The sequence below is a fragment of the Alosa pseudoharengus genome, unplaced genomic scaffold (assembly GCF_046254945.1).
Source record: "Alosa pseudoharengus isolate Yale_2024_CS ecotype anadromous, Long Island Sound unplaced genomic scaffold, YU_APseudo_1.1 YU_APseudo_1.1_scf_21, whole genome shotgun sequence".
Lineage (NCBI taxonomy): Eukaryota > Metazoa > Chordata > Actinopteri > Clupeiformes > Clupeidae > Alosa > Alosa pseudoharengus.
Genome location: NW_027468674.1, coordinates 22,756,952 through 22,770,708, shown reverse-complemented (window position 1 = coordinate 22,770,708; position 13,757 = coordinate 22,756,952). Strand labels below are relative to the sequence as shown.

The following is a 13,757-nucleotide window of genomic DNA, read 5'->3' as shown; positions in this document are numbered from 1 at the left end:
GTGGGCATCAAGGGCGCGGGAAGGGGGGTGCTGAGGGTGCTGCAGCACCCCCTGCTGGCAGGAGATAGATTTTTAAAAAATATTATATATTTTTAAATAATTACTAATTCGCTGTCTGACATTATTTATATTTTTGTATGTGAAATGATGAGTCAAATAGCAAAAAAGGGTTATGGATAGGTTCGAATATAGGCTACTAAAAATTAACAGTTATAGAGATCAACGTGAACGTGAGTCAGTTACTGTAAGAACCGTAGCGTGGTTTCATCTATGTGTGTAGGCCTACGGTTGATCTACATATTCTATGCGATTTACACGTTCAAAAAAACCATGGATACGCTGAAAGAAACTTTAATTGTGTTTTACAGTTTTGTAAAAATAATAAATGCTGAATAAATAGTGAATAAATGTCACTATCCTAGTCGCTAAGATAGAAATTAGGACACATACTTGTGGAGACGACACACTTTAGGTGTTTAGATGTTGCTTCCTAATGTCTTTATATAGACAATTCTATATTCGCACAAAGAGCAACACTCACACGCTTTTGCTGATTCACTCACTTCTTCTAGACTGGTTTATTACATACGAGAACTCAACCAATTACAGAACACTGATGCGCCCTAGTGGTCACTATTTATATAGCACAACATTTAGCTACATACATAACATTTCCTCCCCACTAAGATAGGTTGTCCCTTAACACAAAATATATTTTCTTTAACACAACCTAAATGATACACTTTTCCGTGCACAACATAAAAAGTACATTTGTACAGTTTTCTTTTTCTTTTGTACAACAAAATAACAATGAGGAGTTATCTTACTTTCGGTATAACTATGTTGAAAACAATGTCCCAAAACTCAAACTGTACTACAAACTTATGTGAGCTAATCACTGTTCACTCATCACGGTAACGTACTGGTGGTTTTGTGATCCTCACAGGATAGCGTTTCACAGTCTCTGTTACCTGCGTCTGTCCCGTAGGTGGTGGTTCAGGGGAATGGTGTGTATTTGATGGTTCGATGATCTCAGGAACTTGATCATCATTCTTTTCTGGTGGAGGTGTATAAGGGTGCATTGTGGTACAACTATCACTCTGGGGTAGTAACACCTGTGGGATTACAGGAAGGTTCACCGCAGTCTGCTGAGGCTCGGGCTCCGGGCGTGTCAGCATCTGGTCCACATGACGTTTCCATACCCCTGGTGATCCCACATTTACCTTGTACGACACCGGTCCTGTCTTTTCCATAACACCTTGTGCCCACTTTTCCTCCCCTTTCCTATAATCACGCACAAGGACTGGCTCCCCAACATCAAACTGTCTGGCCCTAGAGTGACGTTGGCGGCGTTGTTGTTGGGCATCCTGTGACCTGTGAACTGCTCCAGCAACACTGGGTTTCAGGAAATCCAGTCGAGAACGCAGCCTGCGCCCGAGGAACAACATAGCCGGCGTTTCTTTTGTTGTTGCGTGAGGGGTGTTTCGGTAAGTCAGTAGAAACGAATCAAGTCGCTGACGCACACGTGCTGTGCCTTTGGATGCTTTTAAGGCATGTTTGAACGTCTGCACAAAGCGTTCGGCCAAGCCATTGGTGGCAGGATGGTATGGCGCTGAGCGGATGTGCTTGACTCCATTGGACTTCAGGAACACACTGAATTCTTCAGCACAGAACTGTGGTCCGTTGTCACTCACAAGAATGTGTGGAATGCCATAGCGACTAAAAAGGCCCCTGAGCACTTGAATGGTCATGCTGGCAGTGGTGCTGTCCATGATGTGCACCTCAGGCCACTTAGAATGTGCATCCACAGCGACCAAGTACATATGTCCTTCAAATGGACCTGCAAAGTCCACATGTATCCTTTCCCAAGGACTGGAGGGCCACATCCAAGGGTGTAGAGGTGCTAGCCCAGGCTCTTTTTGTACGCTCTGACAGGAGTGGCAAGATTTGGCCTTGAGCTCAATTTGAGAGTCTATGCCGGGCCACCAAACATAACTGCGTGCCAAGCTCTTCATCCTCACTACACCTGGATGTGCTAAGTGTAGCTCTTCCAGAACCCGGGGGCGCAGTTTAGGTGGCACAACCACTCTCACACCCCACATAAGGCATCCCTGTTGTATTGTGAGATCCTGCCGGCGCAACAGATAGGATGACATCTCTTCACCTGCTCCCTTTGCAGCTGGAAAACGACCAGTTGAGACCATTTCTAAGACACGAGACAAGGTGGGGTCAGACAAGGTGTCACATCTGATCTCGGTGCTACTGACTGGTAGTGTGTCCAACTGAGATGTGTAGAATACCTCTACGGCGCCCCGCTTCTCTTTATGAGTGTAGGAGAGTGGTAACCGTGACAGTCCATCGGCATTTGCATGTAATGTACCTTTCCGGTATTGAATGGTATAATCATGCGCTGACAGGAGGAGCGCCCAACGCTGCATTTGGGCGGCAGCCATTGACGGTGTACTTTTCAATGGACTCAGAATGGAGGTCAGCGGGCGATGGTCAGTGAGTAGGGTGAACTTGTTACCATAGAGGTACTGATGGAACTTGCGTACTCCAAAGACTATCGCTAGCGCCTCCTTCTCATTCTGGGCGTAGTTTTGTTCCGCCTTGCTGAGCGTTCGAGATGCATAGGCTATTGGTCTTTCCTCACCATCAGGCATGACGTGCGAGAGCACAGCTCCGACCCCATAAGGCGAAGCATCACACGCGAGGCAGAGGGGCAGCTTAGGATTGTAGTGGGTCAATACTTCCTGTGATACAAGTTGGAATTGGATACTTATCCACGCACAGAGCTGGGTTGAGGGTGACCTTGAAATCTCCACAAAGTCTCACTGTGCCATCCTTTTTGCTGACAGGCACCACGGGCGTGGCCCAATCACTATGCTCCACTGGTGAGATCACCCCAAGCTCAGTCAGTCGTTTTAGTTCGGCCTCAACTCGAGGTCGAAGAGCATATGGCACGTTACGTGGTGGACAGAATTTGGGTACACTGTTAGGTCTAATAGTCAATGTGGCCTTAATTCCCTTCATTGTGCCTAGCTTTTTAGAGAAAACAGCTGAGTGTCTCTTTAACACCGTCTCCAAGTTGTCTTTCTCTCTCTGCTCAATTGCATGCACAGTCTTTAAGTCTTTCCAGTTCAGTTTAATAACTCTCAGCCACTCTCTACCAAACAGTGCGGGTGCATCAACTTTAACTAAGGGCAAATCAGCACATTGCTTGTTTAACTTTACTTGCACCTTGATGACCCCTTCTGGTGCCAAAGGCTCTCCAGTGTATGTCTTGAGCATGATATCAGTGGGCTGCAGTGGTAGTTGGCCCAGCATGCTTCTGTACTGTTCCCATGGAATCAGAGACACAGCAGCCCCTGTATCCAGTTCCATCTCCATTTTCTTTCCATTTACTACAGGCAGCACTGATATTCGTGAATATTTCCCTTTTTGTGACATGGAATACAGTCCCAACTCACAGTCAGTGTCAGATTTATTTTCCTCACTTTCGCTTTGATCTTCTCTTGCCTCAACCTGATAAATTTTCTTCTTTCTATCTTTTAAACTGCGCTTAATTGCATTACCTTTCTGTTCAGGTTTTTCCACTTTCTGTTTCCATTCTCTGTCTCGGTTGCTTTTGGCTTTGCTCTTACACATGAGCTTAGTGTGGCCTTTCCTCCCACACTGGTGGCAGTCACGATCTTTGTACCAGCAGTCCTCATCAGTATGGTTAGTTTTCCCGCAACGGCGGCATTTTGGGGAAAACACCGCGTTCACTTTGAGCGAGCCACTTAACTGCTGCACGTCGCGCGCCGCTGTCTCTGCAGATACAGCATAATCGACTGCTTTCTGAAACGTGAGATCTTTCTCAGTCAAAAGGCGCTTCTGTACAGTTTCACTCTTAAGTCCACAGACAAATCTGTCCCTTAGTGCGTCTTCCAAGTAAGCACCGAACTCACAATGTTCCGAAAGTCTTTTCAATACCGCGACATATTGTGCAACTGTTTCCCCTTCCCCCTGATTTCGCTTGTGAAACCGGAATCTCTCCACAATCACGAGCGGCTTTGGAGCGAAATGGGCCTGCAACACCCTCACAATACGGTCATAGTCCATCTCCCCAGGCTTGTTAGGAGCAACCAAACTTCGAAGTAGTCCATACGTTTTCGGTCCCAGCACACTAAACAGCACAGGCACTTTCTTTGCATCCCTAATCTCATTTGCCAGGATGTAATGTTCAAAACGTTCAATATACGTTGCCCACTGCTCACCGGCCTCATCAAAGGGATCCATATGTCCAATTATTCCCGCCATGATGTGTCTGCTTCTGGTGGCTTGCACTGTAACGTTAGACTCTTCGGAAGAAGACCGACTCATCACCTCCTAACAGCTAACACTAAGCTCACTAGCTAGGTGCTTCCAGCGTGGTTTTTCTTTTCTTTGTCCAAACTTGACCAACATCGGCAGTTCACTCGCCGATGCAGTGAAAAGTCTTCAGGACTACACAACTCGTCGCCAATTTATGTTATGTTGCTTCCTAATGTCTTTATATAGACAATTCTATATTCGCACAAAGAGCAACACTCACACGCTTTTGCTGATTCACTCACTTCTTCTAGACTGGTTTATTACATACGAGAACTCAACCAATTACAGAACACTGATGCGCCCTAGTGGTCACTATTTATATAGCACAACATTTAGCTACATACATAACATTAGGCTATTCAGAAATGATTTGCGAGATCATTGCAGCCTGATTATTAGCCTATATTTAAAGCCTAACATCTCTGGTGTGGTTTTGACGATCAGATAAGTAATTTTCCTTAGCTATACTGAAATAGGCTAACGATGTCAAGTGCGCTTCTGTGGGGGTTAGGGTGGGTGCATTGGACTCGTCGGACATCCATTATTTTTGTTATTCAGCACCCCTGGTCAAAAATAGGTTCCCGCGCGCCTGGTGGGCATATTTGTGTCGGCTATAGCAAGGCTTTTATGAATGGTCAGAAGTTTGTCATCCCCATAGAGCAACTGTTCATCTTCATCGGAGGGCCAATTTGAGGGGTTCAGCGCAGCCGCCGCAGAAAAAATGCCGTTGTCATCGAGCCTGCTCTGAATGTTATCGGCCAAGGAGATGAAAAAATGCTCACGAAAGGTCTCTGCCTTTCGTTGTTCTCCGTCACTCGGCTGAGACACATTAACCCCCTTAAATGTTTGCTTGCTGCCCAATTTCTCCTTCAGACATCGTATGTTCACTACATCGGCCTTCCTCATGGACCTCAGTATCCGCACAGCAACGCCCACCTCAGCATTGGCGGTGACAGCTGTGGCATCTCGTCTCTGAAGAAAGAGGGACAGGGCCTGCATCGTTTCGAGCGCGTCTTTCACTAATGCCATCTCCACCACGAAAAGCCACTGAGTCATCTTAGCATGAATTCCCTTACATTCATGGGCGGATTATGAAATTTCGGGCCCCTGGGCCCAGATGTATTAAGGGCCCCCCACTTATTGTTGTATATGTGGGAGGGGGGGGTTTAGGGGTCCTCCCCCAGAAAATGTTTAATTTGTTTGATGTGATTTCCTGATTCTGGTGCATTTTGGGGATGGCCAATACTAAATTCAATCAGATTCATAGCCTACATCCTGATTTGTTGATATTGAGGCAATGATTCCATGCAAAGGTTTGGGCTTCAGGGCCCCCTGACCCCTTGGGCCCCTGGGCCTGGGCCCGGTAGGCCCGTGCAGTAATCCATCCCTGCTTACATTTGGCCCAATTGGTTGATCGTGATGTGTCTTCGGCCAGTGCCACGAAGAGTTTGACCAGGGCTGGATAGCTTTCCCAAAGAGCAGTCACAGATGTGCACGACGAGGATAGCCAGCGCACGTCAAACACCCTTCCTATCCTGCGAGCTTGCATCTCCAAATTGGAAGCGACAAGCTCTAACTCTTGCATGTTCTTTGGACTTTGAGAGAAGAAGGCATACAGGGAGTCAGTGAACATCTGGAAATTACTTGCATCTGTAATTTGTTTGACAGTGTCATGGACGGCAAGTTCTAGTTTGTGATTCATGCAGTGAATGACAATCAGATTGGGGTTAATCTCCTCGCGTAGGAGTGTGGCGACCCTCTTGTATCGGCCCAACATAGCGGCGGCCCCATCCGTTGCGAACCCAATTAGTCGGGAGCGCAACATGTCTTTTGAGATACCCTGCGCAACATGTCTTTTGAGAGACTGCAACTCAGCAAGTTGGAAGAAAAAATTGCAACACTCCCCTTCAAATGGAATTCTAATGTAAATTATCAGACAGGTTTTATTTGACACTGTTGTGCTCTCATCAATGAGAATGCTGAACTTGTCGGGTGAGTTTTTAAGGAAGCCCACCAGAAGCACTGACATTTTCTCTGCAATAAACATCAGCATATTCCGACATGCCTTGTCAGAATGCAGCATGTTACCGAGGTCAACACCATTGAGTTGTTGCAGTTCGACCAGGTGAGGCTGCATTTTGAATGACAGGTCAGTGTAGCAGATCATATACGCTGTGCGAATGCAGTTCTCTGTGGTTTTTAAACTATGCTCATGATGCTTCCGCCACAGAGCTGCACTGTTCTCAGTTGCCTTCTCAATTGCGGTCTCTTGTCTTTTTTGTAAAATTTCGATGCATTTGATATGGCTTTTACATTTTCCGTGCTTGCTGATTTTGTCATTTAATTGTTTTGCCATTTTGGCTTTTATGCCTTTAATGAAGGCAGAGTCTATATGAAGCCTCTCCTGTGTGTGTGGCCCTAAGTCCCTGATGTCGGAACAAGCTTGGCACTTGACTGACCCGTCTGTGCTGACAGCTAGCCACTCACGACCCTCCCTCCATTTAGCAAAGTGCCCCGGCTCAATGCACCCTCCTACCACATGCGTTTCAGAGTCGCTAGCAACATCGGCGTTTCTTTCATCATCAAGAGGCTGGGAATCGTCCTGTAGGCCTACATGAGCGCCAACCTCTTGCGCTATCACTCTCATGTGTTAATTTAGTTGTTTTATTATTGGGTCATGTAAAGTAAGACGATATGCTGCTCTGAACGCGTTTCATGTTTGGTTCAGCGTTGTTTTCCCTGCGAAGTTCCCGCACTAAAATGTTACAATGTTTTTGTGTTCGATGACGTTCAGAAATATGCGCCGTCTGCCAGAAGGCTACTGAATAGCCTACTCTGATGTATTGACACTGAAGATCGTTAGATTTCAAGAGTTTAAGTAGGCTAGCAGTTAAGTTGCATTCATCGCTATCAAGGGGGGAAAATCCTTGTCCCCACCGGAGATAAAAATAATTTAGCAGAGGTAGAAATAGGAAAACCAGAGGGGGGGAAATCCTCACCATCCCCCCCTACAAATCGCACCCTGGCAACAACGGCCCAACCTGTAAGAAATCGAAAGGACGTAAGTACTCGTTCATTCAACTTTTGACCTATAATCTATATTGATCTTGCAGAAACCACAATCCAATCTTCGATTTTTCAATGACAACCAGGTGAAAGAGACACATTTAGCTGTCTAGCTCCATAGACTCCCATTGTTTTTGCACTTATTCGTGATCGCCCCTAGCGGAACTGCAGCAGATTGCAGGTACAATGGAGTTAATAGGGAGTGATCCGGCTCTCTGTAAACTGGCTCTGGTATAGGCTACTGAAGGTCTTGGGGTGAAAGGTCAAGTCAAATTAAACTGTGCCTATACATTTTCAACCTAGCCTACACAAAAAAATCTTAAATCGACATGTGCGCGATAGATGATACACATCATCCGTTTCACTAACAGAAATTGGTTCCAACGTCGTCCCTGCCTCTCACATACACATTTGCACGTTTGTTGGTAATGGCGCTTCAGTTTTATTTGTTGGCCTTGCGCAAAACAGACAGGTTGTTGCCTCATTATTGAACGACAAAGAATGAGTCGCATTGTATACTTGTCTAGCTTGCTACCACAACTACCATATTATTTGCAATAGGTCCAGAGGCGATTCTAGGGTCTGTGGGGGCCCCAAGCAAAAATTCCAAGGGGGCCCTACCGACAAGTGTTATCACCATTATGTTATATTACTATTAGGTTATTATGTTAAATAATAAAAATACAAAAAGCGTATTATAAAAATTCTTATATTTTGACATGGATCTCACAAAATATAATTTTGAGTGCATGGTGTATGCACTCATAATGATTCTCTACAACATCTTTTTACTGCATTGCCATGAACAAAGTAGAGGCAAAAAAGGGGTTTCTTTGTTGAACAAATTGGGATGCAATGTGAGCCTTGAATTGGATGCCATGCAGGAATTTGCTAGGATCTCAAAAACGAATTATGAACATGCTTTGCCATAGAGAAACACACGATAGCGTTGGATTATAAACATGCTTTGCCACAAAAACAGACAAAAAAATCGTAAACGTGGGGTAAGTCCAGCTATATGAAGTTATTTTGTTATTTTCAGTTATTTTGCTGTCACTTCGTCTGTTTTATAACCCAGAAGGATGTACTTGATATCAAATGATCCTCTTTCATCTGACGTACGTGGCATATCTATCCGATCACGGGTCCGAGTAATTCAAACAAGAGTAATGGGTGTGCAGCGTTGGTTTGTGTACATGACATTATTTTGCAGTTACTTCGTCTGTTTTTATAAGTCAAAAGGATCGATATTCATGGTACTAGTGGATAGCCCTGTGTCTCCTCTTTAATCTGATATGCTTGCCATATCTATGCGATCACGGGTTTGCGAGTAATTCAAACGATAGTAATGGGTGAGCAGGTGAACGCAGAGAAGTATAGACTGTAAATATGATGCAATTTGATTTAATTTCATGATTTTCTTTTATTTTCATACTTGATCGTACAGACACGTGCGTAGTCTCGTTGGAAAGCCCCACTTCTGCTCTGTCACACTATAAAAGTTTTTATCTCGCTGCAATGAACAGTTCCGGAGCAATGTAACAAAGAAGAAAGGGTGTGTTTTTTGACGCACTTTGCGTCAATCGGGCAATCTAACAAATCGCGATCAACATGTTATGGCTGACAGCCCTAATACAAACATAACGTTAACCATCTCACTAGTTGTAACTGCCGCTAGCTAGCTGAAGTTTACTGTCGTATAGATGTAGCAAACCATGTTCAATCTTTCTGCCAATTAACATTAGCCTACTATAGCTTCATTGAGTAGGCTAAATGCCAAAATCCGATGTTGATCCGTCATCACTGCACCCTTAATTGACATTTACCACAGTTGCTTAAATATGTGCAGATTCTTTGAACTTTTTTGAACACAGATCCGCTGTTCATAAGGCCATAGCATAGGGCCTACATATGTACAGATGTAGCCTACTGTTTGTACAACAGGGCAGGAGCACGCAAAATACATCATTCAATCTCTATGGACGAAATTCTCGCTTGACCCACCGGCAAACGCGCTGAGACCAGGTCGGGGCCCCCTAGCGGCTCGGGGCTCCAAGCAGTTGCCTGGTTTGCCTGTTGACAAGGTGCGCCTCTGAATAGGTCTAATCCGTCCATACACATCTTGATTATACACTGTGCACCAACCTGATCAAGTTGTAGACTTTGTATATGTGCAATGTCTGTTAGTCTTAAAAAGATGAACAGATACTCAAGGCCATTTATTGATAGATCCCCATTTACCATAATGATATGACGTCCCTGTTGGTTTAGGCTACTTATATGAATGAAGGTACAAGGCATAATACAATCAAAAATGATCATCTTTGTCAAATCTGACTCACTATTTTGAATGTGATACCTTCACTGGCACAATCATATTGTGAGAATGTATCATGTTAGACTGTGTGTGTGCGCGCGCGAATGGTAATTAGGGCCTATTTGGAAGAAAGTCCAGGGGCTCTTTTTAGTCCCAGTCCGTCCCTGCATGCACACTTGTGTCATATGGCAGTGCAAATTTAGCGCACACGCGGACTGCCCTTACCTGCAGCCATTTCTGTGAGTTTATCTGAAGTGTACATTGTTTACCTGAGTGTCCATTATTGATGAGTAGTTTCATGGTTTGCTTATTAGTAAAATTGACCAGGTTGAATTCCTTCAGGTCGTTTCTGCCCTTGACGTGTTCAGTGTTGATGTTGATTGGGGACTGCCTGTCCCCATTGCAGTTGGGATAATGATCGCCCCAGTGAGAGGGAGTATTCTCTATACAAGTAAAACAACGGAGGGAATCAGAGACAAACTCACATCGAAGTCACCTTCTCTACCAAACTAGGTGCACATTAATAACAATTAATCACTGTCATTAGCCCAGATATTGTGTGAAATAAAGAAGCTTTATTGCAAGTCATGATTTTGTTACATTCAGGAACTGTTAATTAATGTTATCCTATTCTTAATTAATAATCAACCATTAACATGATAAGTCTAATTTAAAAAGAAGCAGTATTAAAATAACTGACTTAAGTGAATGGAACCATGCTTTAAAAATATTGTAAAAGGAGTCAGCATATAGATTTCAGTCAGAGAGTAAAACTAGTGAAAATAGACTTGAATTTTAGAGAATCATGGCAACTGTACAAAATGTTTCAAAGTCAACATACCACATCTTGTATAACACCAATCTGGGAGAAATAGAGAAAAGAACTTAATTTTGTAGAGAGTAGGCTATACATACAGAATTCACTGACAAATGCTCTCGTATGAAAATGTATTTAAGTGCATTAACTTTAATCTACTTTAATTAGCCTAAGTGTAATTGACTTGAATCTACAGTACCACACGATATACATCCATTTGATAAAACTTATGGCAATGTTAGCATATAAGATATCTGGAAGCTATGACAGAAGCATGTAATATTACAAAGAGACCTTTAGATTGTTTACATATTTTAAGGAATTAGAGAATAAATGTGTTAGGGGATTACAATGACTTAACCCTCCTCACCATCTGAAGCTCCAACAAGGACAACCACATTCACAACCAAGAGAATGACTGACAAGTTCATCTGGGGATAGAGAGAAAGAGCAAGAAAAGGATCAATGTTTGTGTGTCTATATCTTAACCACACACAAACCTCCTATTTTACTGGGAATTGAAGAATTGACACTGAAGTACTTAATAATCTTAGTCTTTCCTACCATATTCCCCTCCCAAAAAGTGAATCAATCTTCAGAGAAAGACATAAACCTACCTTTTTTTTTAATGATCTTGAGCACACCGAAGGCCCAAACAAATAGAATCCAAATGCCATGACACTATAATGGAATCACAATGATCTATTCTTGATGAAGTTCTGACCAACCACTGATGTAGCTAGTAAGGGAGGAGAGAGATAAAGGTGGAGGGGAAGACAACACTGTGTGACTGAAAAGATACAGGCGGCCCTCTGATGAAGTGAAAACACAGGAGAATAGGGGATCAATAGGGGCCATGAAACGAAAATGCACAGCTGACACCAGCACAGACATTCTCTTCAACCTTCAAGGGGCCTTGAGAAGACTGATACCACTTGTAAGCTGGTATAGAAAGTTCACAATTGAATGTTCCTACTGTCATGATTCTACCCGAGAACGAGGCTCACTGAAAGTATTAAATCTTCTTCAGAGCAACACCTTTGTTTGCCCATTCTTACTGGCAACCTATATCTTGCTTTTTTATAATGCTGTGTGATAATGTCCATACAAATTTATGCTCATCTTCATTGTTCTTGTTAAAGTTTACACTTGACACTTAAGACAAACTTAGAACCAGTGTTGTAGTACTCGAGTCCGAGTCATTAGCTACATTTAGAGACTCGTGACTTGACTTGGACTTGAGCACTGATTGACTCGAACTTGGACTCGGACTCGTGCATTCGCACTCGCGATGACTCGACTTTTTTTGCAATACAGTATATCAAGGCTATAATTGTAGTATGTCATTAGGCTATAATTATAGTGGATGGAATCCACTATCTTGAAATCTCCTGGCTTCTTCTTCTTATTATTATTATAACCTTTTCTTTTTACCTTTTCAAGAATTAATGCGACTCTAACCGCTTAACGTACAGACATGTTGAAATAACCGTTTTGTAGGTCTGGAGTGGGGCAAGAGAGTTATTTTTTCAGATTTTTAAAAGAGAAATAGGGGATTAAAAATGGTAAAAAGCTCATTTTTCCCCCATAGACTTCAAAGGCTGTGATGTCATAATGGCCTAAAGCCAGCTGCGCTCGTTAAAGGTGCGATTTGTAGGATTGTTAACGAACGTTCTGTAGGCCAAAATCAAAACACTGGTGAACGTTCTCAAGACTACCAGACGCGAGCCTCTTCTGGGTTGCCAGATGTAATGAAGACTTAGCTAACGTTAGTTGACCTACAGCTGCTTTAACGTTTCTCCAACCATGACCTAGCTACACATTACGGAAACAGTGAAAACAAAAAATACCTCTCTAACCAACGTAACATATTTAGCTGAAGTTAGCGATGCAGATAAAGTTTAGCATAGGCTACTGTGGAGAAATATGGCCAGCTCTGCGTCAGACTTGATATTCTTAGTTTGACGAAGACGTCACCATCTCAGGAAGCTCCTCCGATGTCCACTTAATTTGTTTCTTGTTTTAATTTTGGAAATTTGCCTGCCTCTTGTAGGCGTTCATGACTACAACTGACAGCTGTTGACAGTTGGCCTTTGCTAATTTGGCAACCCAAATAGGAGGACGCGCTAGCCCATTATTAATACGCTATTCTAGAATTAATCGTTCAAAACATAAACGAAAATTCCAAGAGATTCCGCCCCGTAACTGATTTTTTTTCATGGGTTTTACGGGGTTTCAGGGGTTAGAGTAATGTTGTCAAATAAGCCATTACTTTAAATCATCGTGTTTCCTCACTCTCTGACAACATATGGTGATCATTTTTGGAATGGTTACAGTTTATTTTCCATTATTTCCTACATACTGGACCTTTAAGCTCCCAGAGTACTACAAACTACACATCCTGTTTAAGTGTTTCCCGTGTGTCAAAATAAAAGTCACAGCCATATCTCATGCTTTGAGCATTATATCTCCAGAACGGTTTGACGCATATGCTTCAAACTTGGTACAAGTGTTTGTATGGACTCAAAGATGAAGTGAGTTGATGTTTGAGGTCAAAGGTCAAAGGTCAAGTCAATGAACACTCTGAGTGCAATATCTCAAGAATGCCTTGACATACATGCCTGAAATTTGGTATAAGTGTTTGTATGGACTCAGAGATGAAGTGAATTGATGTTGGAGGTCAAAGGTCAAATGTCAAGGTCAAAAACACCTTGAGCAAAGATTGTTAAGGCGGAGCAAGATACTTCGTCGTAGTTCATGTCTATGGGCGCGAAATGGGTATCGAATCCTGTCTGCATAAAGAGGCGTGTCGATGACGTATTGATGAGCGTACGTTGCAACCCGCCAACAGCAGCGGCATAAATAACCGGCGCACACCTGATATAAAGTCGATTTTCTCCAGACTGGAATGCTCAAAAATGCTAAAAATGTACCTGAAATGTTCACAAGGGTTTGAGGATCATGAAAACGTGCCAGAAATGCACATCCCTAACTCTATAGAACTAAGACCTTAGCATATGTGGTAAAATTCTGAGCTATGCCCATAGACTTCAATGGAGCAGTCGCTGCCTCTGCTCTGCATAAAGGGGGATTTTGAACCCCCCCTCGTGTGATCCGGGTTCCCGGAAGTGGCTCCTGATGAAGTATCTTGCTCCGCCTTAACAATCTTTGCCTTGAGTGTTATATCTCAAGAACGCCTTG

General features: G+C 43.3%; 1 protein-coding gene across 1 annotated transcript in view; it reads right to left on the bottom strand.

Annotated features, from left to right (window-relative positions):
• Positions 1 to 11,308, bottom strand: part of LOC143137862 (uncharacterized) — a 28,569-nt gene extending 17,261 nt beyond the window's left edge. Inside the window, exons 1-4 of the mRNA XM_076298183.1 lie at positions 11,174 to 11,308; positions 10,927 to 10,987; positions 10,581 to 10,601; positions 10,009 to 10,182 (exon numbers count right to left, since the gene is read on the bottom strand). Of these exons, the coding sequence (XP_076154298.1) occupies positions 10,009 to 10,182; positions 10,581 to 10,601; positions 10,927 to 10,987; positions 11,174 to 11,233 (316 nt within the window). The 5' untranslated portion in view covers positions 11,234 to 11,308. The remainder of the gene's footprint in view (positions 1 to 10,008; positions 10,183 to 10,580; positions 10,602 to 10,926; positions 10,988 to 11,173) is intronic.
• Positions 11,309 to 13,757: the final 2,449 nt, after the last annotated feature.